Source organism: Schistocerca gregaria, chromosome 7 (genome assembly GCF_023897955.1).
Source record: "Schistocerca gregaria isolate iqSchGreg1 chromosome 7, iqSchGreg1.2, whole genome shotgun sequence".
Taxonomy (NCBI): Eukaryota; Metazoa; Arthropoda; class Insecta; order Orthoptera; family Acrididae; genus Schistocerca; species Schistocerca gregaria.
Genome location: NC_064926.1, coordinates 406,892,403 through 406,920,010, shown reverse-complemented (window position 1 = coordinate 406,920,010; position 27,608 = coordinate 406,892,403). Strand labels below are relative to the sequence as shown.

At 44.3% G+C, this 27,608-nt stretch overlaps 1 protein-coding gene across 1 annotated transcript in view; it reads right to left on the bottom strand.

Annotated features, from left to right (window-relative positions):
- Positions 1 to 27,608, bottom strand: part of LOC126281477 (myrosinase 1-like) — a 54,516-nt gene that overhangs the window by 12,564 nt on the left and 14,344 nt on the right. Inside the window, exons 5-9 of the mRNA XM_049980473.1 lie at positions 24,738 to 24,921; positions 16,366 to 16,460; positions 10,565 to 10,709; positions 6,896 to 7,044; positions 2,601 to 2,735 (exon numbers count right to left, since the gene is read on the bottom strand). Coding sequence (XP_049836430.1) covers positions 2,601 to 2,735; positions 6,896 to 7,044; positions 10,565 to 10,709; positions 16,366 to 16,460; positions 24,738 to 24,921 — 708 coding nt within the window. The remainder of the gene's footprint in view (positions 1 to 2,600; positions 2,736 to 6,895; positions 7,045 to 10,564; positions 10,710 to 16,365; positions 16,461 to 24,737; positions 24,922 to 27,608) is intronic.

Here is a 27,608-nt window from a genome sequence, read left to right as displayed (position 1 = left end):
TGGTCCTGAGACAGTGATGTGATAATAATTAACAAAGGTCGCGTTTGCCGTATACACCCACTGTCAAGTGAAGATTGCTCCAGATTCTCAATCGAAAGTATTCGTGGCAGGCAGATTATTCTTTCTGACGAGTCACCTCTGAGAATGCAAGCGCGTTACGTCTACCACAAAGCCCTGTTATCTGACACATCTGCATGCCCCTACATCAATGCTCCGCAAACCACCTGACGGTGTGTGGCGGAGTGTATCTATGGCACCATTAACTGATCCCCCCTTCCCTGTCCCACTAGCTAATGGCGCGTAAGAAGAATGATTCTCGGTAAGGCTCTGTATTATCTCTAATGGCTCGAATCTTCGCAAGAAGTATGTGGAAGGAAGTAATATGTGCCCGACTCTTCCCGGTCTTCTCTCAAAATTTCAATAGCAAACTTCTCCGTGATGCACAACACCTCTCTTGAAACGTCTGCCACTTACAATAAAACTGGTTACGCCAAGAGAAATGTACGAACCGATCTTGGATCATATCAAATGACAGAGCTTTCAGCTCTCAAATCCAGAAATCCATTTCATTACAGCTCTACGAAAAAGTATAAACTTCAACCTGTGTAATACAAAAAATGAATGTAATTACAATATTGATTACGGACTTCTTAAAACGAGAATCGGTAATAAATAATTATTTGTACTTTATTTTTTTTAATGTTTGTTTTAAAGGTGGTTTTGCAGGAATAGGTATACGATAGTACTTTCTTTGCTACATGTTGTTAGAGGTAAACCATTGCCCTTCGGCGGTTCGAAGTACGAGTTTGAAGTGCGAGGATGAAGTAGAAGTTTCATGTACATTGTGTTAGCATAGTGTTTGATGTTAATATGTATTGTGAAGTGACATGACTGAAAATAAGTCTATTCGACTACAGAAAGTCCACCAGTGTTCACATTAATTAACAAAATGAAGTCGAGCATCTTCTAGAAAGGATGAATAATATTAGCAATGAAGTCATTAAACACGAATTCGAAATAGTGGTGAGTAATACGGACAAGGGAGAATTAAGAACAGGAAAGATTTATTGATGAAGCAGTAGGACAGAAAAATCCTCTAAATTAGTAGGAGATGCTAAAAATGACATAAGTACCATGTTGGCATTGTTAATAAAACAAGTAATGAGCAGTTTCCAAAAATTAATAAGCAACTCCAAAATGATAAATAAGAAAGTGAGGACCACTTCACAGATTTGGGTCATTCAATAGGAGCGTTATTTGATTGTATCGGTAAGAATAGAGCTCAACTAAACGACCCCAGATTTACGAGGTATACGCACTAACGCTCTAATGAATCAGCCTATCTATTAGTGAAAACAGTATCAAAATACCTACAGTATTCCAGAGATTATACCGCACATTCAGACAAGAAAACACGGCGGAGAACTCCAATCTGTAATATGGTAGATATTCATGTAGCGTTAACGAGGGTTATCTATTTCATGGAAAGAAGGGAGTGCCAGTGGACACAATCTATTTCCCACCATTAACTCATCTACTATATGCTGACAAAGGAAACATGCAGAAGAATACGCAGCAAGCAGTGAGATACATTTGAACTTCAACGGCCATTTTTCGTAGTTGAAGGTACACATAAACTCAATATTATCTCTCCCCATCTATCGTACATGTACATGGAACACGAGTATCATCCTCCCCTAACTATACCACTCCCGAATGCTTCTTGCGAAGACCAAGTGGGAGCTCATCTTTGAATCATTAATTATAGATTAGAATATTACCAGATGTACGAGGAATGCTGAAATACGGGTGGAGACTAAGTTTTCTATACTAGTTTCTTCTCGGTAAGATCTACACATAATACCAGCCACGAATCACATATGACGTTCGAAAGAAGTATACTATATTCCGCAGCGGCAGCAGTCTGTGCTGATTATCAAACTGCAAATCCTAAGGCACGTACGCAGTAGAGTGCTTTTCATTTATTATTACGTTGGTGTACCAAGAAGAGACGGAAGGCTCAGTTAATATGGCAAAATATGCCACCATAGCACAATTATCCGTATTTTACTGTAGACTACCGAGACAAAAAGCAAAGTCAACTCAACACATCGGGTTCAACAAACAGCGTTTACAACGCAAATGACGTTAGCATATAGTCAGGCGGAACTGATATTCTTAACGAAACGCGTACTCATCGAAAAGTGTTACATTTGACAATCACTCCCAAGCGGCACCCATGTGATTTTCAGTTTTTGATAGTGAAGTACGTCAATGTGTGAGTTCTGTTTCTCATGCTACATTCGTGGAACAAAACAAGGAATAGCTACGATTTATAGTGTGAATTTACATATGACCCAAAATTGCAAACAAAATTTTTGAAACGTGAAGTTAGCTTCTCAGCCTTGATCCTTCCGACAACTGAACAATCCTCCAAATAAAAACAACTACATGTGATGTAGAATACGCTTAATCCTGTAGAACGTACGCGATATAGTGCTTTCCACTTATTATTATGCGACGATAGAATCAGTTTACGTGACAGAAGAGTAGTAATCAATTACTAAGATTTCCATCTTTTATTGTTTCGTTGTACTTACGCCATAATAGCTGATGCGCCCTTGATCGTCCAGTTCTCCCGAATCAATGTAGCCATTCTCCGTGATAAAGATTGGATAGCTCGGGTACCTCGTTGACACCCAGTTTATAACTTTTCGGAAACCCCACGGCACAACCTAGAGGAAGAGACATTCAACGAAAACATATTAAATAAAACAAAATCTGCTATTATTTTAGTCATACTATGGTGTACTGCACAGAAAGCAAAGCAAATCAAAATAAGGTGAAACTTATCGCACCGAAATGAGAATGAGTGGATTACGCGCTTAGTTGTTCTTTTAATATGAATATCGGCATCCTGTTTAAGAAAGAGACAAGAAATATTTGTATGGTTAAGTATTTGGCACAGACAGCAATTAAAGTATTGCTCATCTTAATACATTGCCTTGCCAGAACACGATAGACGAGTTCAGCTGGTTAAAGGCTCATACAGGATGTAACTGGCATAACTGCACACTTTTTATGTGCAGTACCTAAATATGTACGCACATACACTCCTGGAAACGGAAAAAAGAACACATTGACACCGGTGTGTCAGACCCACCATACTTGCTCCGGACACTGCGAGAGGGCTGTACGAGCAATGATCACACGCACGGCACAGCGGACACACCAGGAACCGCGGTGTTGGCCGTCGAATGGCGCTAGCTGCGCAGCATTTGTGCACCGCCGCCGTCAGTGTCAGCCAGTTTGCCGTGGCATACGGAGCTCCATCGCAGTCTTTAACACTGGTAGCACGCCGCGACAGCGTGGACGTGAACCGTATGTGCAGTTGACGGACTTTGAGCGAGGGCGTATAGTGGGCATGCGGGAGGCCAGGTGGACGTACCACCGAATTGCTCAACACGTGGGGCGTGAGGTCTCCACAGTACCTCGATGTTGTCGCCAGTGGTCGGCGGAAGGTGCACGTGCCCGTCGACCTGGGACCGGACCGCAGGGACGCACGGATGCACGCCAAGACCGTTGGATCCTACGCAGTGCCGTAGGGAACCGCATCGCCACTTCCCAGCAAATTAGGGACATTGTTGCTCCTGGGGTATCGGCGAGAACCATTCGCAACCGTCTCCATGAAGCTGGGCTACCGTCCCGCACACCGTTAGGCCGTCTTCCGCTCACGCCCCAACATCGTGCAGCCCGCCTCCAGTGGTGTCGCGACTGGCGTGAATGGAGGGACGAATGGAGACGTGTCGTCTTCAGCGATGAGAGTCGCTTCTGCCTTGGTGCCAATGATGGTCGTATGCGTGTTTGGCGCCGTGCAGGTGAGCGCCACAATCAGGACTGCATACGACCGAGGCACACAGGGCCAACACCCGGCTAAATGGTGTGGGGAGCGATCTCCTACACTGGCCGTACACCTCTGGTGATCGTCGAGGGGACACTGAATAGTGCACGGTACATCCAAACCGTCATCGAACCCATCGTGCTACCATTCCTAGACTGGCAAGGGAACTTGCTGTTCCAACAGGACAATGCACGTCCTCATGTATCCCGTACCACCCAACGTGCTCTAGAAGGTGTAAGTCAACTACTCTGGCCAGCCAGATCTCCGGATCTGTCCCCCATTGAGCATGTTTGGGACTGGATGAAGCGTCGTCTCACGCGGTCTGCACGTCCAGCACGAACGCTGGTCCAACTGAGGCGCCAGGTGGAAATGGCATGGCAAGCCGTTCCACAGGACTACATCCAGCATCTCTACGATCGTCTCCATGGGAGAATAGCAGCCTGCATTGATGCGGAAGGTGGATATACACTGTACTAGTGCCGACATTGTGCACGCTCTGTTGCCTGTGTCTATATGCCTATGGTTCTGTCAGTGTGATCATGTGATGTATCTGACCCCAGGAATGTGTCATAAAGTTTCCCCTTCCTGGGACAATGAATTCACGGTGTTCTTATTTCAATTTCCAGGAGTGTAGATATGTTGGTTGTTGTTTATTTGCGTCGAACAGTCTTCCCACAATCACGTCACGAAATTAATATTCAGATATTTTGCTACATAGTGGTAACTGCACCACTAAGTGGGCTACGCCCTTTTTGCGTCCACATTGCAACACCTGACTGCTGACCAGGAAAAAATAAGCATTACTGGCTTGCTCTTGCCACATGTACTTAGAGGAACTAACCAATCTAAAAACAAACTACTCTTAATTGGTATAATCATTAGATTGCAAATGAAGCAAATATTGATGTAATGGTGTTCATTGCGTCGTCTTTAGTAACCAAAAGTGACTTATGTATTTATACCCTTACACCCTGTATCGAGTGTAAGCTGAATAAGCCCCTCGACACGTTTGTGAAACGTATCTGCCGGAAAACTGAGGGTTCTCTACGAATGTTGTTGCTGGAGAGGTCCGTAGTCGCACGCGTTTATTCTCTAAATGTGTGTGAGGAAATTCTTAAGCATTATTCATTTTACTAAATGTTTTGCTTATTCAAACTAACTGGAAATGTCAGTGATGAATTCCGCTAATGAAACAATAAACATTATTTTATAAAAGACAGAGATTGGTTGTTATGTGTTTTGAAGAAACACAAGAAACTCTGAGAAACATTTGTACATGGAACCCAGGTGCAAAAATTTTTGTCTTTTCTTCGGAAAGTATGATGCGTTAAACATTTAAGATAAGTTAAAAGCAAACGATCAAGCCAGAAGGAGATTCGAAAATAATCTCTGTAATGGATATGCGAGATAAACGGTATAAATATACAAGGGCATCTATTTCGAGGCGGCAATATCCTGAAAGAAAACTGGAATGTCTCAAAAATCACCAGAACCGAAAAGCGTTCCACGATGGTTGGAAATATGGGCTACGAGCTGATTCTGTAACTGGACCATCATCTCTCATCGTTCAGAAATAAAGAGCCTTGGCTTAAGATGCATGTTTTCACAGAGTGCCGCCTTGTGGAATTATGTCCTGTGACAGTGAACACGATATGAAAAAGTTGTATATTGTACAAGAACAAGCAGTTTGATGAGCTCAGAGTTATTACACTTGCTTCCAAGTACATTTACTCCTTAATGGTCTTTCTTGCTGATATTAAAATTGTGTTTCAGCTACACTATGATTTTAACAATAGGGTTGCTAGACATAAAAAAAGTCGTTTAGATTTTCTCCTCCTTGGCTATTGTTCTCAGTGGAGTTACATAATCCAGTGCAGTGGTTTTCTACCAGCTCTCTTCAAAAATAAGTTAAGAAACTGGGAGAGCCTACGAATTTAAGACAAATTAGAAACGTACCTAAATAGTAAAAATAAGAATTTTCTGATTACCTAGATTCAAGAACTGAGCATTCCTGTACGATGCATGGCAAGTTGCAGTTTCCATTGTACACTAGCACGACAAGTTGTAATTGATTGTAAGCGTGTCTCTCTTGTTACAAATGTAAGCAGCTGATATCCTTACCAAATACATGTCTTAACTCACGGCGAACTGAAACTAAGGAAGAGTCTTGATGGTAGTTGGTAACATAATCCACCTCTTAGTGTTGTGTTGTGTTCTTCCTTGTACTCCTGGCTGAGTAAACTATATAATGCGCTCTATCTCAATGACAAAAGATACCTGAAGGAATGGTTACAATAATTACTATAAGAACTCCACCTACGTGTTTTAGCGAGTCACGGTCGCTGGTGCTCACCAACAATGCTAGGCGTCCTTTAGTATTTACTGACCCCTTGACACAGAGAGTTGACCGATCTCCCAGGGTCTTCTAACAACGATTGCAGCTTCCTAAATGGTTCAAACGGCTCTGACCACTATGGGACTCAACTTCTGAGGTCATTAGTCCCCTACAACTTATAACTAGTTAAACCTAACTAACCTAAGGACATCACAGACATCCATGCCCGAGGCAGGATTCGAACCTGCGACCGTAGCGGTCTCGCCGTTCCAGACTGCACTGCCTCGAAACGCAGCTTCCTACATACGCCAGTAAGTTGATAGCCCAGTTTTCTACAATTAACGCTTTTAGAAGCGAATCAATTTTGGTAGGCCTATCGTGCTGAATGATCGCCTTCCACTTCCCGGGTGAAGAGCCTGCGTTAAATGACGCCTACGATCATTGGGAAGCTTTGCGAAAATTATGTCTCTAATAACTGTCACTCTCCATCTTGTGATCTGACATTTGCCGCAAGCTCGTGAGAAGTTATATTTTATTTTGCAGTCATAGGTAAGAGCAGAAAGATTATGACGAACGCGTTGCAGGGATTTTCCGATTAGAAACAATGATTGCATGCATAGCTAATGTGGTAACCACGGAAACACCCGCAGCTCACTCACCCTCAGCCATGTGGCTCCGCTGGCGGGCCACGAGAGGTTGTACCACCTGTAGGTTCCAGTGTCCCGACCCCACGAGGGTGACAGACCAAATTCTGCAGACCTCACAAGCATAGTTGTGTACGAATTGAATCCAAGGAAGTCCGCAGATCCTGTGAAAAATACAGGAGAGGTTAGTACATTTGCCACGAAAGCAGAAACTGCAGGAGACAGAAAGAACTACAATATGTAGAAATGTTGGAGGAAGCACTGGCAAAAGCATACGGTAAATTGGAAGAAGGCTTGGGTATCGAAGTCACGTATGCAGTACGAGAGTCATATACCGAATGCCTCACTGTTGAGTCTTTGCCAACACAGACGAACGCACTGTGAACTGAAGAAAATAATCAAGAAAATGGTTCAAATGGCTCTGAGCACTATGGTACTTAACACCTACGGTCATCAGTCCTCTAGAACTTAGAACTAGAACTACTTAGAACTACTCACATCCATGCCAGAGGCAGGATTCGAACCGAAGACCGTAGCGGTCGCGCGATTCCAGACTGAAGCACCAACAACCGCTCGGCCACAACGGCCGGCAAGTAATCAATGGAAGCATAATAGTACCCATTCAAGCGATGTAATAAAAAGAGGAGTAATAAAACTTACTGCAGTCGTCAGCGACATTCTCACCGTTGAAAATATCATGTGTGGTCCATGCAGCCGGCAGCTTTCTTTGTTTTCGGTGTTCAAGACAAATTGGGGTAATGTCTCTGTAAAATATTGGGAGAATTTGCGATAGAATGTATTTCCCTGACAGATGTAAGTTATGGAAATGTAAGTACTGGAATACTAGTATATACAGGGTGAGTCACCTAACATTACCGCTGGATGTATTTCGTAAACCACATCAAATACTGGCGAATCGATTCCACAGACCGAACGTGAGGAGAGGGGCTAGTGTAATGGATAATACAGACCATAAAAAAAAAAATGCACGGAAGTATGTTTTTTAACACAAACCTACGTTTTTTTAAAAAATGGAACACCGTTAGTTTTGTTAGCACATATGAACATATAAACAAATACGTAATCAGTGGCGCTTGTTGCATTGTAAAATGTTAATTACATCGGGAGATATTGTAACCTAAAGTTGACGCTTGAGTACCACTCTTCCGCTGTTCGATCGTGTGTATCGGAGAGCACCGAATTACGTAGGGATCCAAAGGGAACGGTGATGGACCTTAGGTACAGAAGAGACTGGAACAGCATATTACGTCCACATGCTAACACCTTTTTATTGGTCTTTTTCACTGACGCACGTATACATTACCATGAGGGGTGAGGTACACGTACACACGTGGTTTCCGTTTTCAATTACGGAGTGGAATAGAGTGCGTCCCGACATGTCAGGCCAATAGATGTTCAATGTGGTGGCCATCATTTGCTGCACACAATTGCAATCTCTGGCGTAATGAATGTCGTACACGGCGCAGTACATCTGGTGTAATGTCGCCGTAGGTTGCCACAGTACGTTGTTTCATATCCTGTGGGGTTCTAGGCACATCACGGTACACATTCTCCTTTGACGTACCCCACAGAAAGAAGTCCAGAGGTGTAAGATCAGGAGAACGGGCTGGCCAATTTATGCGTCTTCCACGTTCTATGAAACGCCCGTCGAACATCCTGTCAAGGGTCAGCCTAGTGTTAATAGCGGAATGCTCAGGTGCACCATCATGCTGATACCACATACGTCGACGCCTTTCCAGTGGGACACACTGTATTCCACTTCGTAATTGGAAACGGAAACCACGTGTGTACGTTTACCCCACACCTCAGGGTAATGTACATGTGCGTCAGTGAAAAAGACCAATAAAAAGGTTTTAGCATGTGGACGTAATGGGCTGTTCCAGTCTCTTCTGTACCTAAGGTCCATCACCGTTCCCCTTCGAGCCCTACGTAATTCGGTGCTCTCCGATACACACGATCGAACAGCAGAGGAGTGGTACTGAAGCGTCAACTTTAGGTTACAATATCTCCGGATGTAATTAACATTTTACAATGTAACAAACGACACTGATTACATATTTATTTATATGTTCAGATGTGCTAACAAACCTAACGGGATTTCCATTTAAAAAAGCATATGTTTGTGTTAAAAAACATACTTCCGTGCATTTTTTTATGGTTTGTATTAACCAATTACACTAGCCTCTCTCCTCACGTTCGGGCTGTGGAATCGATTCATCAGTATTTGATAAGGTTTACGAAATATATCCAGCGATAACGTTAGGTGACTCACCTTGTATAGTCATCTATTTCCCCCGGACGACTTTCTCTCTTTATAGATGACTTTAAGATTTCCATAAACTCTCAGTGTTTAGCCAGGTGACAGATGAATCGTCACATGAAACTAACTTTATAGAGTGGGTGACGAAATCGTAGCCGATACATTTTTTTCGCAAATTTCGATACGATATCCACCTGTCTGTTATGAACCAGGTAAAATAAAATACTTTATCAGGAGCTGTCAAGTTGCCTTTTCCCGAGAGTGCACATGAAGGCCGGCCGGAGTGGCCGAGCCATTCTAGGCGCTACAGTCTGGAACCGAGCGACCTCTACGGTCGCAGGTTAGAATCCTGCCTCGGGCATGGATGTGTGTTATGTCCTTAGGTTAGTTAGGTTTAATTAGTTCTAAGTTTTAGGTGACTGACCTCAGAAGTTAAGTCGCATAGTGCTCAGAGCTATTTGAACCATTTGTACACGAAGGATAAATTATTTCTTCGATTCTTTGTACAGAGACTCTAGACTCTTCACTTTCCAAAGCAGTGGCTTCTAATTTTAGATCTTCACCCAGCAGTAAAGATAATAACGCCCTTTTCAGTGCCCAAATTTTACGTGTGAAGCAAGGTATTCTTCGTTATTGATGTCTTTTGGCGTACATACGAGTCGCGAGATACGACTCGTAAATTTCTACGCTTTTTTGTGACCACCGATGGGTCCATTTTCGTTCGTGACAATGGCATAATACAATTCGCGACAGAGTCTGTAATTGTTACACATGGTCATGATAGACTCTTCACTTTCGGAAGCAGTGGCTTCTAATCCATAGATCCTCACCCAGCAGCAAAGATAATAACACTCTTTTCACTGCTCAATTTTTACGTGTCAAACCAGGTATTCTTCCTTACTGATGTACTTTTATTACATTTTGTGCAATACAGCTCGAAGTAGAACTCGATATCACAGGTTTTCTTGTGACGTTTAACGCTTGTCTGACCGTGACATTGGACACAAGTTTTTTGTTCCACTTTTGGCAAGAAGCTGTGCTCCCAGCAAAACTCTAGGCACTTTTCCACAGTACATATTCAAGGAATTAATTTTCGTCACGAAACTGTACTTTTCCTAGATATCATAACAGGATCACTACTGTTTATAGCGTTGCATAATAGGCCCTTGGAAATGCAGAAAACAATATCTAAATTCGCTCCCTCGATTGTGAAGCATTCGATACACATCGCTTGTATTCTACACGTGACATGCCCAAGACTTCCAATGTTTCCAGCATTCAACCAAGGCAGAGTGTAGAATTTAAAATAATACACAGTGCCAGGAGGGACTGCAGGAATGAGTAGCAGAGCTGAGAACATGAAATATGACTGGACTTGCTGCCCCTTTAGCAGGTGTACTGACCGTTGATCATCCTCTTCTCCTCCTCTGTGAAGCTGGGCAGCCGAGACCTGGGTCGACCCTCGGCTCTGCTGTTGTTGTCCACACGTTCTCGCACCACAGCCGGGTAGTCGCCGTCCACGAAGATAGGGTTCGTGAACAGACCCAACTGTAAAAGATGCACCGTATGATATTTACTTCACACACAGCTACAGAAACCTGTCAGTGCGTTTAACTTACGTCATCTTTTGTAGCGCATGGTCAATCCCATTAAGGTCACTGTTTTCATGATGTTACGAAAATATTTTGTTTGCGATTGTAGACTGGACACTCTTCCACAGTCGTCAGTTGACCTAAGGGAGTTAAATTATGTGCCACAGTTGTTTGCGAAACGCGTATTGTTGTTCTCTGGGTTATGATATCTTAACTGCTTGTGCATCGTATTTTATGAGGCGTAGACTGAGGACTACCCTGCATTTGCCTGAAAGAGCTTGGTAAACCAGATAAGAACCAATGTCAGGTAGGCTGGTACATCAGAACAATGGTAATTAATCTGAATATGCAGTTACTGTCTGGATCTGAAGAACCTCTTTGTCTCGCAATATAGCGAGCTATATAGTAGACTATATAAGCTCGTCTCTACGTCTTAACCAAGAACACAGGGCAAAATCGAGGAACAAGGTATGAATTAATGAGAAACTCTATCTCACATTCATAGCTACATTCTGGAACCGTCGTTTGCTCTAAGCAACAATTTTAGACCTGTTTTCACATTATCCGTCAAGTGATACTGAACTGTTCCTCTAACGGATACTGTGAGAACCCTGGTAGTTTAGCGGAACATCTCTTTTGTTTTGAAAGTTAATAAAAATGCAAAAAAAGTGACTAACGCTTGTTCTATTGAGTGAACGCTTCAATTTCAGATCATACCTAATAGCACGGATAGCATAATAAAATTTAAAACCAATTAGTAACGCGAAAATGCCGAGAAAAAACCATGTTATTAATAGCTACTTCCTACAGGTGACTGGTATTCTGTGGAATACAGTTAGTGAAACCCTAAATTAATGCCAATACTCAAGATGTCCCAGAAATGTTGTGACAGACTTGGAAGGGCTGTAGAGGATGTCTTGAAGAACAAAACGAGGATTGGAACCTATGACAGGCAACTTCATCCAATGGAGGTCCAGAGTATCGAATTTATAGCCGCCAGCCCCTGCCGCTGGGCAACCCCTTTGGCAGAAACCAGACCTTGTACCCTGAGAGACCGTAGGCGGAATGTCTCGTAATGTTGTTTGTTATTCAGTCATCCTTGTCGATTCCCGCAATGCCAAGTGGAGAAGGTAGAGCTAGCTGCTGCGTGGAAAGACCCTGTCTGCTACGAATGGGATGCTCTGTGGCATCTGTCTATGACGGTTTTGGACATTGCTATCCAGCCGAAGTTTACTTTACTCTCTGAGCCCTCTATCTCCAATGTTTAATGGTGTACAGAAGAAAAATAAAGGGCGTCCTAAAGTGCATCCACCACGGCGAAAGAGCATCGCAGGGATAAGAGACATGGTCCTTCTGCCCTGCACTACCTCCGTCATCTCCAGCGGCGATCGTGGTCATCAGTCAAAAACATCGTGACACGTACCTCCTACTGTCCGTCTGTGATCAAAGTCGCGTTTGCTGTCGAGTGGGTGGCCTAGTAGACAGAAGATGATGGGTACGAAACTCATTGAAACGTTACGACAAGACGACGCCACCACTAGGCTGATAACCCGAGGAGAATTCTTCAGTGGAATACGCAGAGAAAGATTGAAATCGCATATATCAAGTAAATTTTTTTACACTGCCGGAAGAAGTATACCTGGAATGACAATTTGATTTTGGCCCGGTGACGACATACGCCTCCTGGGGAATAGCAGATGTACTGCCAGTAGTTTCAATGTCGTCCGCCAACATATACTTACCACAGCGTCGTCTGTTTCTAATCTTTAACAGGTAATGCTCACAGCCAGAAGCCTCAGAGTGGCGTATGAAGCAAGCAGGCCACCATGCCACGGAGATGTGCTTCCTACAGCCAGATGAGTGAATTTGAAACGAGGTCAAATTTTGATCGTCCGAGTGGTGTGGTGGTCCTATCGGAGAATTACCAGACATGTTGGACCTGCTGTGTCAGCCGTGCAACGTTTCTGCTGTCAGTGGTCACCCAACCATTCTCACAACTGTACCCGAGTTTCTAGATGTCCATACCCCACACACACCAGCCAGGATCGTTGTACTGTAGCACAGCAGTGGCCGATGGCGCAGATGTGACAACACAGATAAGAGGGCTTGTGAGCCCAGACGTGTCTACACGAATGTAGCGAACCAGTTATAACAGTGGGACTACGAGCGTGTACACCTCCATCCCGTCTTCCACACACGCCACTGCAACGACGAGAACGACTCGACTGGTGAAGTCAGAGGATCGTTTGGAAGATGACTTTACGTAGACTTGGTGTGCGCTGTCTCGTAGAGTGCATTCGTCTAAGACGCACTGGCTGCACCGCAGGTCTTGTTGTCTGGGAGGGGGGGGGGGGCAATAAGCCACAATTCTCCTTTGGTGTTTCTGTAGGGGACGCTAGCCCGCACTCGGTACATGTAGAATGTTGTTAGACCTTTTAACGTTGTTGCAACAGAAAGGTGATGTGTTGTAGCAATAGGACAGTGTTCGACCACAAACTGCCCGTGACACTCAACGTGCTCTGCAAGACGTATAGCAACTTCCCTGGCCATCTCTGGCTTGTCTCCAATCGAGCACTTGTGGGGACATGATGGGACGAGAAGTGACCCGTGCGACTCACAGCCAACAACTCTTACAAGTCTACGTGAACAGTTGACCAGGCGTGACACAATGTTTTCCACGACTGTACGGTCGACTCGATGCCAGAGTCAGCGCCTGCATTGCCGCCCGTGAAGACTACATCGTGTACTCCTATTGGTGTTTCAGCGTGGATCTATACCTGGCACGTCACAAGCGCTTGTGCTACTTATCTGTAAATTTATTCGTTTCATGTACTCCATGTGCACTGTTGTAACAATAAATCTTTAGGGAACTGGAAACCTCTAAAAGCTTGTGCTATTTTTTTCCGGCAGTCAGTTTCACTTTTCAGTATTTGTTCTCAAACGTGAAACTGCTTTACCAATCACTAATTTATTATTACCTGTCAATGCGTACTTTAGTTATTAATGGCTGGTAGGCATAATTACAGTCAATCTTCTTTTACTGAATTTTTAACGTCGTGACACAGCTCTCATACATCCTCATAACGAATCGAACAGTAACGTTACACATAATAAAGAAAACACTATGTTTAAGAAACTGTGCTTATAGACGCTTGCTGAGCGGGAAGGCGTGCCGGTCCCCGGCGCGAATCCGCCGGCGCATTCGTGTCGAGGTTTGGTGTGCCGTCCAGCACGTGGGTGGAATTTAAGGCGGTTTTTCCAGCTACCTCGGCGAATGCGGGCTGGTTCCCCGTATTCCGCCTCAGCTACACTACGTCGGCGATTACTGCTCAAACACCATTTCAACGTACGGGTGCACCATGATTACTCTACCACGCAAACATTTGGGGCTATACTCGTCTGTTATGAGACACGTTTCCGGGAGGGGGAGGGGAGGGATCCACTGGAGTGGGGGGGGGGGGGGCGAACCGCTCAATAACATTGGGTTCAGTGAGGGGCGGCGGTGGGATGGGTAGACTGCTGTGGCCTGTTGTGGAGTGGTGAACTACTGAGGGCTCCGGCGGGACGAGGCCTCGCCTTTTTTCTAGGTCTTTAATTTAATGCGACACAATACAATGGTTATGGAGCTAATTAGCTACAGCATGGTTTTTAAATGACTATAGCTGTATCTGTAACGTCCGAACCATTCTAATGGCTGCTACTTACCTGACCACCACCTCTTAGTAAACTAAATTTAACTTCTTAGTGTCAGTCTGAGGTATATAGAGCTGAATAAAAGTCTCCGATTATACTACGAAAGTAAGTTCAGGTAATCTCCATTGAAAATTTTCATGAAACACTAATAAGTGCAATATGTTTGCTATCTTTATGGCACATCCATGAAACGATGACTGGTTTAGATTGCACGAGCAATCATTTTGAAATAATTAAAATATATCTACTGCGAATAACTCGTCACATGCAGTAGAAACATGTAGCGGACGAGTTTTAATAACACAGTATATGTTGGTATTACATGTGACAACTTGCTCATTAAAACGATATCTTTATCTGTTGCTAATGATTCCTAGAGCAGTCGAAACGAGTGATCGTTTTATAAATGTGCAACCAACTCAAATAAATTTTACATTGAACTTTAAAATCGGTCAAACGTGACAGTGTCAACTCTTATAATAGTAAGAAGTGCCTTTTTAAGTGTGTCCCCAAGCTGGTATTTTTCATTGATTCTACTACATGCTGTAGTTAATGAAGCAATACTATTATCATGCCTGTTGCTCATCTTTCGAAATGGTCAGCGTCCGATAGAGGCCCAGATCCCTGTACTACACAAAAGACAGTGTCTCTTTATCCTGGCAAAAACACAAACCCTACCTAGCACCTTTATTTTCAGTTAAACATTTGTCATCTTTAAATATCATGTCCCTGCTGATTACTGCTCCTAATAAGGCTAGCCTCATTCCTGTTGTCTCCTTAAAGTTATACGTACCATGGTATCATTTGCGATGTTCAGTAAATAAATAATATATTCTACATTTATTCCATTTGAAAACCCCGACTCTAAAGTGATCTTTCAGTAACCTTGTAAGAACGCTGTTTAGGTTTTTATGTTTGTAGCGTGACGTAGCGCTCTGTTTGTAAATCGCTGACTGCGTTGTGTGCAGTGTGTGGCTGCTTGGACTCATTGTTCAAATATTCGCTAGTGTAGCGTTGGGCAGTTGGATGTCAACAGCGCGTAACGTTGGGCAGTTGGAAGTTGGCCGCAAGCAGTGGTGGATGTGGGGAGAGAGATGCCAGACTTTTGAGAGGTTGCTATAAGCGGACGATCTGGACGTGTCCGCCAAAAGAAGGAAATTTGAAAGGTGATGACTCTTAAACGTTATTAAGGTAAACACATCGTTTGTTCCCTATCAACATCTTTCGTTTGCTAACTATGCCTATCAGTAGTTAGTGCCTTCAGTAGTTAGAATCTTATGTTTAGCTGGCAGTATTGGAGCTCGTTGTATTGAAGTAGTTCGAGTAACGAAGATTTTTGTGAGTTTAGTGACACATGAAAGGTATAGGTTACTGTTAGTCAGGGTCATTCTTTTGTAGGGATTATTGAAAGCCAGACTGCATTGCACTTAAATATTGCGTGTCAGTTTAGTGATGATCAGAATAAGTAAAGATAAAACTGTCTGTGTACTTTCAGTTTTACTCAGCTGTCTCTGTATTAAATAACGTAAGAGTTTTTCCAGCACTGTCATTCTTAAATTTTCAAAGGGGACGTTCCAACCTGCCAGGACGATGATATAGGTGTAGCAGTAATTAATCGGTACCTTTTTGATCGCTATGGGACCTCCTTCAAGGATTATTAAAGGAATAAGAAGACTGGGAACCTCCAGTCAATGTGTTTCTTCCAGAGGTATACATAATCTTAGATTTAAGGTGACTCTTGACACATGTTTCATTCGGAAACACGTGTAAGGACACACTTAGAACTAGCCACTTATTCTATTACACGTGTTTGAATATTAAAATGGACTTTTTTTTGTACAAATGCAACATCGATTAAAGACTAGTTAAACTCCAGTCGAGGACAAGCAGAGCACGACAGGAAGGCGAAGTTCTCCTACCTCAAACTGCATGATACGCTCCTGGGCAGCCAAGTTTTCCTCGTCGTCATTGTAAGGTTCGTACCAGTTGACGCCGAGAGTGATGCCGATTCTACCTGCAAAAGGTATGGTACAAAAAGCACAGCGATTAAGTCGCGAACAAATGATGTAGTAGCAGAGGCCATCCTACCATTTTACTGATGTAAAAGTGACACCTTCAGAATGGATGGTTTCTGCCACCATATACCTAAGTATTTTCATCCACTCATCCTTCTTGTCAGGAACTAGCTGAATGCAGTTACACCATTTTTGAAGAACGACAAATTAGATTAGTTGAAGGGTCCTTTTGCGAGCCTCCTTTTGTATGTATCAGGTCCCATCCGTCTTCTTACCATTTTCAAAATCCATAAGAAAACCGTTAGTAAGTACAAAATAATCTTTATTGTGCCATGTCTAACGACACGGCTGTTTTCCTCGGCGCCAAAGGTTCAAATGGCTTTGAGCGCTATGGGACTTAACTTCTAAGGTAATCAGTCCCCTAGAACTTAGAAATACTTAAACGTAACTAACCTAAAGACATCGCACACATCCATGCCCGAGGCAGGATTCGAGCCTGCGACCGTAGCGATCACGCGGTTCCAGACTGTAGCGCCTAGAACAGCTAGGCCACCCCGGCCGGCGCTACCTTAGTGACGCATATCACATTTGCTGACTTAGTAAAAACTTTTAGGTGGATAGATAAGGAGGTGGGTACACAGTGAATCCACGATAATTTGCTCGTTATAAAAGGAGCCTGTGTAGAAATGTAAAGGTGCAAGTAAAATTCTATTCTTACTTATTACAATGACTAGAAAGATTGAACGTCTCAAACAGGATTGTAGCCTTCCTCCAACACTAACTTTTTAAGCAATTAATCTGTAAGCTAAGTTTGGCGCCAAAGACCTAGGCTATTAGTGTGTTGGGCACTGGCGCCGCTAGATGGCGACTACGGATGACACGTGAATCTCTGTTTCTGCGGATGTATTTTGTTAATTTTACTTGTCTATTCACTTACACTGATCAGCCAAAACATTATGAACACATGCCTAATAACCAGTATGTTCACCTTTGGTATGGATCACAACGGCGACGCGTCGTGTCGTGGAAGCAGTTGAAAGCAATGAGGCCTTAATACACTCCTGGAAATTGAAATAAGAACACAGTGAATTCATTGTCCCACGAAGGGGAAACTTTATTGACACATTCCTGTGGTCAGATACATCACATGATCACACTGACAGAACCACAGGCACATAGACACAGGCAACAGAGCATGCACAATGTCGGCACTAGTACAGTGTATATCCACCTTTCGCAGCAATGCAGGCTGCTATTCTCCCATGGAGACGATCGTAGAGATGCTGGATGTAGTCCTGTGGAACGGCTTGCCATGCCATTTCCACCTGGCGCCTCAGTTGGACCAGCGTTCGTGCTGGACGTGCAGACCGCGTGAGACGACGCTTCATCCAGTCCCAAACATGCTCAATGGGGGACAGATCCGGAGATCTTGCTGGCCAGGGTAGTTGACTTACACCTTCTAGAGCACGTTGGGTGGCACGGGATACATGCGGACATGCATTGTCCCCTACAGCACTGCGTAGGATCCTACGGTCTTGGCGTGCATCCGTGCGTTGCTGCGGTCCGGTCCCAGGTCGACGGGCACGTGCACCTTCCGCCGACCACTAGCGACAACATCGATGTACTGTGGAGACCTCACGCCCCACGTGTTGAGCAATTCGGCGGTACGTCCACCCGGCCTCCCGCATGCCCACTATACGCCCTCGCTCAAAGTCCGTCAACGGCACATACGGTTCACATCCACGCTGTCGCGGCATGCTACCAGTGTTAAAGACTGCGATGGAGCTCCGTATGCCACGGCAAACTGGCTGACACTGACGGCGGCGGTGCACAAATTCTGCGCAGCTAGCGCCATTCGACGGGCAACACTGCGGTTCCTGGTGTGTCCGCTGTGCCGTGCGTGTGGTCATTGCTTGTACAGCCCTCTCGCAGTGTCCGGAGCAAGTATGGTGGGTCTGACACACCGGTGTCAATGTGTTCTTTTTTTCCATTTCCAGGAGTGTAGGTCGCTGCAAGGAGTTGGCATAACTGCAGCACATTCAAGTCACTTAATTCCGGAAAGCTGACCGATCACCTCTGACGTCACGCTCAATCACATCCCAGGTGTGTTTGATCTGGTTCAGATCTGGCGAGCTGAGGGACCAGCACATCACTTGGCACTCGACACTGTGTCCCTTGAACCACTCTATCACACTCCTGGCCTTGTGGCAAGCAGCATTATCTTTTTCAAAAATTCCACTTCCATCGGGATACGTGAGCGTCAAGAAGGGGTGTACGTGTTCTGCAAACAGTATACGATACTCCTTGCCGTCAGGGTGCCTTGCATGAGGTCCACTGGACCAATGGCTGGCCACGTGAGTGTTCCCTAGAACATAACGGAGCCGCCACCAACTTCTCTTTGTGCCACAATAGGTGTCAAGGAGCTGCTCCCCTGGAAGGCGACTGTGCCCTCCGATCGTCATGAGGAAGAAGGTATCGAATTCACCAGACGATACAACGCTCTGCCACTGCTCCAACGTTCAGTGCCGAGGGCCACGTGACCATTTCAGACGTAGGTTGCCGACGTTGTGGTATCAATATTGCACATGAGTGGGTCATCGTTTGTGAAGGCACGTCGTTAGCAGTGTTCGGTGCACTGTGTGTTGATACACATTTATACTCTAACTAGCACTGAAGTTTAATGGTAGTTCGCCGCCTGTCCAGTTTTACCAACCTACGACGACCGACATCTGCAATGAGGGGTGGTCGCTCAATCCCGCAACTTCTGGACGTGGTTTCACTATGATTTTTCCACGTGTCGAAAAAGCTCACCACACCACTCCTCGAACACCCGACAAGTTGTGCAGTTTCCGGAATCCTCGTGTCGAACCACTGGGCCACTACAATCTGCCCTCGGTCAAAGACAGATTGCGAGCCTTCCCCATTCAGCTCACTAACAGCACGCTCACTGACACAACATGCATCTAGCGCGTGTTTGACATGCAGTCATTCATCGCTACGAGACGCAGCTGTCGCCTGGACGGGTTTATATCGATAGCAGGTCGATGGTGACAAATTTCTGGCTGATAAGTGTATTTCTTACTTGGTTTCCTTGATAAATGAAACAGCCTTTTTAAAGGAAAATGTTAAGTGCCACACAAATAATCATACATCATCTTTCTTCAAAAATGGTGTAACTGCATTCAGCTAATTCCTGACAAGAAGGATGAATGGATAAAAATACGTAGGTATATACTGTCAGAAAATGGTTTTGACGCAGGTTTAATAGGATAGATGCAGCGGTAGAGCACAAAAACCCTCAGAAATATTCTGGAATTATGCCATATAATTGGTGACGTTATTTAACAACAAAGAAGTGAAAATTAAATTCAGGACGGAGAACACACAGGAATAGAGACTGCGGCATGTGATTGGCATATTGAAGAACTGAATGGAAGACGCGGGACTTGACGATAAAAGTGTCAGGATAAAATTTCTTCCACTATTCTATGCATGTTTCAGACTAGCACAAGGCTTTATTCTCGTATTTAATTTGTTGTTAAAGAAAAGTTTCAAGATAATCTGAAGGTGCCTCAAAAAGTCGAAACGCGTTGTTAATAAAAGTGCAAGCTGTAGCCAAGGCTAATTCAAATGAAGAGTCAGGATTGTGAAATCAACTACGTGGGGCAAACGGGAAGTAAGTTTAAGATTACATGTAAAGAGCACACGGAAATTTAACTGCATTGTGACACTGGAATGCGATAGTAGGAAAAAGAGAAGATGGGAAAATACTAGGAGAATATGAAGTGGGATAAAGAATGAAAGGGGAAGGCCCTCTTGGAGACGCTAGTACAAAGTGTAACTTTGATTTAAGAATCAACAAAAATTGTATACGTGGAAGAGGTCTAAAGACAACAAAAGGCTCCAAATACACTCCTGGAAATGGAAAAAAGAACACATTGACACCAGTGTGTCAGACCCACCATACTTGCTCCGGACACTGCGAGAGGGCTGTACAAGCAATCATCACACGCACGGCACTGCGGACACACCAGGAACCGCGGCGTTGGCCGTCGAATGGCGGTAGCTGCGCAGCATTTGTGCACCGCCGCCGTCAGTGTCAGCCAGTTTGCCATGGCATACGGAGCTCCATCGCAGTCTTTAACACTGGTAGCACGCCGCGACAGCGTGGACGTGAACCGTATGTGCAGTTGACGGACTTTGAGCGAGGGCGTATAGTGGGCATGCGGGAGGCCGGGTGGACATACCGCCGAATTGCTCAACACGTGGGGCGTGAGGTCTCCACAGTACATCGATGTTGTCGCCAGTGGTCGGCGGAAGGTGCACGTGCCCGTCGACCTGGGACCGGACCGCAGCGACGCACGGATGCACGAAAAGACCGTAGGATCCTACGCAGTGCCGTAGGGGACCGCACCGCCACTTCCCAGCAAATTAAGGACACTGTTGCTCCTGGGGTATCGGCGAGGACCATTCGCAACCATCTCCATGAAGCTGGACTACGGTCCCGCACACCGTTAGGCCGTCTTCCGCTCACGCCCCAACATCGTGCAGCCCGCCTCCAGTGGTGTCGCGACAGGCGTGAATGGAGGGACGAATGGAGACGTGTCGTCTTCAGCGATGAGAGTCGCTTCTGCCTTGGTGCCAATGATGGTCGTATGCGTGTTTGGCGCCGTGCAGGTGAGCGCCACAATCAGGACTGCATACGACCGAGGCACACAGGGCCAACACCCGGCATCATGGTGAGGGGAGCGATCTCCTACACTGGCCGTACACCTCTGGTGATCGTCGAGGGGACACTGAATAGTGCACGGTACATCCAAACCGTCATCGAACCCATCGTTCTACCATTCCTAGACCGGCAAGGGAACTTGCTGTTCCAACACGACAATGCACGTCCGCATGTATCGCGTGCCACCCAACGTGCTCTAGAAGGTGTAAGCCAACTACCCTGGCCAGCAAGATCTCCGGATCTGTCCCCCATTGAGCATGTTTGGGACTGGATGAAGCGTCGTCTCACGCGGTCTGCACGTCCAGCACGAACGCTGGTCCAACTGAGGCGCCAGGTGGAAATGGCATGGCAAGCCGTTCCACAGGACTACATCCAGCATCTCTACGAACGTCTCCATGGGAGAATAGCAGCCTGCATTGCTGCGAAAGGTGGATATACGCTGTACTAGTGCCGACATTGTGCATGCTCTGTTGCCTGTGTCTACGTGCCTGTGGTTCTGTCAGTGTGATCATGTGATGTATCTGACCCCAGGAATGTGTCAATAAAGTTTCCCCTTCCTGGGACAATGAATTCATGGTGTTCTTATTTCAATTTCCAGGAGTGTAGATTACATAAGGGGGAGATAGGTATTCGGAAACCAGATTTTAAACTGCAAAGAATTCCCAGGGGCATATGTGGAATCTGATCATATTTAATTGCTCATGAAATGTAATTTTAAACTTAAGGGCAGACAAACATGTAGGTAGAGCAACCACAGCTATGAGAAGTCATCTTGTATACTAATAAACAGCTTCAACTCTATTTCGTCTTTTATTATTCGATCATTACCGGTTTCCTGACACTAAAAGTCACATATTCATATATCCAGAAGGAGTGAAACCCTGATATATACACTGGTATGGTAGATTACATTAAGATTTAAAAATAAATTCATAATATTACAGACTTTTAAATGAGAGTATCAAAATGGTATAAGAGTACTAAAAGTTAAATGGACAGGAAGTCCACAATGTCTAAATAAGTATGAATCGAGGACAAATCTAAGGCTGTAGAAGCATTCACGACTAGGGGAAAGATTGATATCACCTATAGGAACTCCTAAAGATAGCTTTGTAGAAATGATAAGCATTTATATGAGAAATATATATATTTCATTCTTCACTCCAAAGAGTGGAATGGGCTGCTCCAAATCTCGACCATTAAAGAGATACGGTTCTATTCAGCCAATTATCAGACAATCTGATAGTGGGGCAGTTGGGAGATATCAACAGTGAATAAATGGGGGGGGGGGGGGATTACCAGTTCCGGCATTCGCTTTACAATCAAGGGAAGCCTTCGAAAACCTTGGACGTTACTGCGATACTGGCGACACATTAATTTATCCCAGTGTCATCGTCCGTTGCTGAGGACTTTGACCCAACCGAAAACAAAATTTTATGTATGTGTGAAGTGTACATACGTTCTTCAACGTAACGGAAATGCAGCCGGGTGATGTCGTAAACCGCCGACATTTTAGCAGATGAACACCCTCCATTTTCTGAGCAAAAATGCAGCAAGTATGCACTGCGTAAGTGCAGTTCAAGTGCGTGAATGTGTTACTGACCTGTGTAAATGTTGTTCGTTGACAAGATGAGGCAAATTGAGAAGGAAAACAGATACGTTAGTGCGAGAAGAATTTGACAGAGGACAGAGAGGCCCAAGTTGATGCGATAGCCCCGGGACTAGACGAAACGCCTTACTGAGATCCTTGGGGTGGCCAGTCACGCCAAAACTATTTTCCTGGCGTGGAGCATGTACATGGTATACAAGGTAAACAAGACAAAAGAAATACTCATAGGAGAATATAATAACTCCAATTTAAAATTTGCTAGGCGATGACAGGATAAATACTTCGGAATCATCCGTTTAATCGGCCATGGTTTGGAAATAGTGACGTGAATTATTTAGAGAAGAACTCGGAGAAGTGCAAGAACACGTGAGGCAATATGTATCTTACGAATTACTTTAAAATATAGGTTAAATAAAGGTAAAACCCACGTTTATTTTCCTTTGTGGGTGTACGGAATGCTTTTCTAATACTGAATAGACTAAGATCTTTTAAACTGTGAAGGGAGCTTGGATAAAGTGCAAGGAGCGAAAGATTATCTACAGCTGACATAGGAACCAGGCTGAAATCATAAGAGTCGAAGGAGATGATTGCTAATAAGTAGTTGAGAAAAGGACAGTTGTATAGGCTATTGAATCTGTATACTGAGCGAGCTGAGGAACCGAGGAAGAAGGTGGAGAGGGAATTACAATTCAGGGATAAGAAATAAAATGTGTGTGATTTTGTCAAAGACAGAAAAGAACATGAGAGTTGACGCAATGAATAAGAATAGGTAAGAGGTATAAGATGAATATCTACAAAAGTAAGACAAGGGTAATGGTAAGGAAATGTAGTCGAAGTACATCAATAGTGCAGACGGAATGAAATTTGGAAATTAAATACTAAAAGTAGTAAAAGTGTTTTCACGTTTGGGCAGAAAACTAAGTTATGGTATCTAAAGTAGAGAGGATAAAAATGGTTACTGTCGACTGCAGGAAAAGCAATTCTGAAAACTAGATATTTGTTAACACTGAATGTTAGGGAGTATTTTCTGAACATATTCGTTTGGAGTGTAGCGTTGTGTTGAATCGAAACGTAAATGATAACAATCTCTTACAGAAAGAGAATACAATCTTTTGGAGTAGGTACAATTGGTGGCTTCAGCTGAGTAATTACTATTAGTTACTGAAGCAAATATAGCAACATAAAATATAAGACCGAGATTTCTAGGGAATTTTGTGAGACATAAGACTAAGAGCCATGTTCACGGGAAACCACCATCTTCACCTTCTTCAGGGACGCAACAGCTACAAACCCGAGTCAAAATGGTCATAAATGAAATTATGTATAGTGTCTCCACGATAAGCTAAAGCTCCTTCTGGTCGTCCTGTCGAACCATTCAGCCTCCCTTGCCGCCATAGAAAAATAAACTCTGCCGGTAGCACAAGAAATTGATGTTCATTTTAAACAGATATTTGCTGATCTGACAAGAATTTGTTGATTTTGGAGTGTGTGGGCGGGGGGGGGGGGGGGGAGGTAGAGACTAAACAGCGAGGTCATCGGTCTCATCAGATTAGGGAAGGATGGGGAATGAAGTCGGCCGTGCACTGTCATCTCGGTTGTTGCCTGTAGAGATTTAAGGAAATCACGGAAAACCTAAATCCAGATGGTAAGACGCGGGATTGAATCGTCGTCCTCCCGAATGCGAGTCCAGTGTGCTAACCACTGCGCCACCTCGCTCGGTACCTCAGGGCCTGAAACGCTAGCTGTCACGCATCATTATTCGACTGATTTCAAAATTAATCCTGTCTTGCAGTTTACAATACTTTGCGAAAAGTGTTGTGTGCCTTACGATGGGTACTTTGAACACCAATAATCATGTACTCTGTCAATGTCTTGTGTTCTCTGTCAGTTATTTAGACGGTTAATTTTCAAAACTTCTCATGAAGGAGGTCAACTCACCGTTCTGCGTGGAGCGGTACTGCTCGTCGTAGAGGCGGTAGACTTTTGCGTGGGCTCTGATGACAGTGTGCGTAGCCAAATAGTTGCCGATGCCTCGAGCTTTCTGCGACGGAGCCTGGCCTCCGCTTGATGCGTAGCCCCGTACGAACGTGATTGGCTCGTTGAATGTTGTCCACCATTTTACCTGCAACAGAAACGTGATCCAGTTATACTGTTAGCCGCCATCGATTTTACATATTTTACATGGTTATCTGGCAAAATGTGGGTGAGTACCGAATTGTAGCGCCTTAGAATGACTTTTTTGACTCTATTCTACCTTTCTAGAACATGATTAGTCCAACTAATGTTGCTACCGATCAGACAAATGAAACCTCAAATCCACGGTGAGAATTATTGAACTACTAGTGGCTCTACCATGTACAGAAAAGCACAAATTGCGCACGCAATGCACTCCAAATGAGTGAGATCACATTAAGTTCGGTTACCAGCCTACCATATCGTTGGAGATGGGTTGAAGCGTCTGGGAGATGTCAGCAGTATCAAAGATGATCAACAACGTCTTTCTGTTGCTCATCCATAGCACAGCAAACAGTCGTTTTCGACCGCGAGATGTGTAGGAATCAATGTCCGAAGGAAAGGTGTGATTTTATCAACGCTCTTTATATGCCAGCCACTGAGACGTTTCCTTGCCGATTGTGATTGACAGTTTGCCTAAAATGTTTTCCTTGGCTTTGATAAGAAGGCCGAGTGATTCAGCGCCGGGCATTGCGTTCCATCACAGAGGCGTCATAAGAGGAGATGAACCGTGGGTAACAGAGGGTGTGGTGGCCTTCCCATGGGGTTACGCGGACGCAGTGGCGTTGAGCAGAATTCAGGTGAAATTTGGTGCTAATGTGAGATCACTAACCTAATTTACACGTCCGAGTAAACTTCCGAGGTTTGGTGTCTTTTCACTTGCGTCGACATCTGGCAATTTGAAGCGTCTTCGAACCTGAGAGTGACGCTCCAGATCGCCACGCTTTTGCTCTGCTACAAAGGAAGGTTGTAGAAAGCTTTGAGGAAAATTTCAAACATGTGTCGTGATGGGAGACAGATATGTGGCTTCAAAAAGGTGATCCTTTGCGCAGTGTAATATGCTGCGGACGCTGTTCGTACCTTCAGTACCGTTATTTGTAAAATCCGATCCTGCAAAAGTGGAATTCCATTACTAGATAACATTAATAAACTTTGCCCTTACCTGAGCCTCCATGGTACTGCCAATGCATATTCCCAACCACTGATGTTCACAAGTTATTCGTACGGTATGAATTATACGAGTCGACGTTTTTTACGAGCTAAGTTATAGGTGACTGACTGCATGTTTACATTACGTGAAGCACACGTTTCATTTTTTTGGACTAATATCCGGTTTCCTGTCTTTACACGGAGGTGGATCTATGTGTCTCTACGACGCTATGTTTATAACAACTTGAATATTGCCTTGGTCACTAAAAGAAGTCATGGTGCTGGAAAATGAAATTGCAAGTTGTGCTCTTATTTGTTTATGAGCAATCACTGAAGTTGCGGACCTATCGTACTAAACATGCTGCACATAGAAATGGAGTTTTTCTACATCTACATCTACATCCATACTCCGCAAGCTACCTGACGGTGTGTGGCGGAGGGTACCTTGAGTACTTCTATCGGTTTTCCTTTGTATTTTAGTATCGTATTGTTCGTGGGAAGAAGGATTGTCGGTATGCCTCTATGTGGGCTCTAATCCCTCTGATTTTATCCTCTTGGTCTATTCACGAGATATACGCAGGAGGGAGCTATATACTGCTTGACTCCTCGGTGAAGGTGTGTTCTCGAAACTTCAACAAAAGCCCGTACCGAGCTACTGAGCGTCTCTCCTGCAGAGTCTTCCACTGGAGTTTATCTATCATCTCCGTAGCGCTTTCGCGATTACTAAATGATCCTGTAACGAAGCGCGCTGCTCCCGTTGGATCTTCTCTATCTCCTCTATCAACCCTATCTGGTACGGATCCCACACTACTGAGCAGTATTCAAGCAGTGGGCGAACAAGTGTACTGTAGCCTACTTCCTTTGTTTTCGGATTGCATTTCCTTAGGATTCTTCCAATGAATCAAGTTTCTGAAGACCTCGCTGTTCGTTACCACAATTATAATAACATAGGAGAGAACGAGTCATATTTAAAGGCCGGAAATCGCAACTATTATTTACCTCGCTTTCAATTTTTCATCTGCCTGAAGCATTGTTAACTGCGAATGTACATCATTAACGTTAGTCTCAACTGTTCCAAAACATGAAGATATCAATCAGTTCAGCTCGTACAGTCTACATCTACATCCATATCTACATACAGACACCGCAAGTCATTTCGCGGAGTAGGGTAGCATGTACTGCTACTAGTCATTTCGTTTCCTGCTCCACTCGCAAACAGAGGGAGGGTAAAAGGACTTTCTATATGTATAATTTCTCTAACCATATCTTCATGTTCCTTACGCGAAATGTACGTTCGCGGCAGTAGAATCGTTCTGCAGTCAGCCTCAAATGTCAGTTCTCTAAATTTCGTCAATAGAGTTCCTCGAAAAGAACTTCAACTACTCTCCAGTGATTCTTATTTGAGTTCCGGAAGCGTCTTCGTAATATTCGCGTGTTGTTCCAACATACAAGTAACAAATCCTGCAACCCACCTCTGAATAGCTTTGATGTCTCCTCCACTCCGACCTAGTGCGGATGCCAAACACTCCACCCCTACTCAACAACGGGTCGTGCCAGTATCTTAAATGTGGTCTCCATTAAAGATGAAACACACTTTCCTGAAATCTCTTTCTTTAAGTTAATCTTTTTAGAGATGGTTGCGGGACT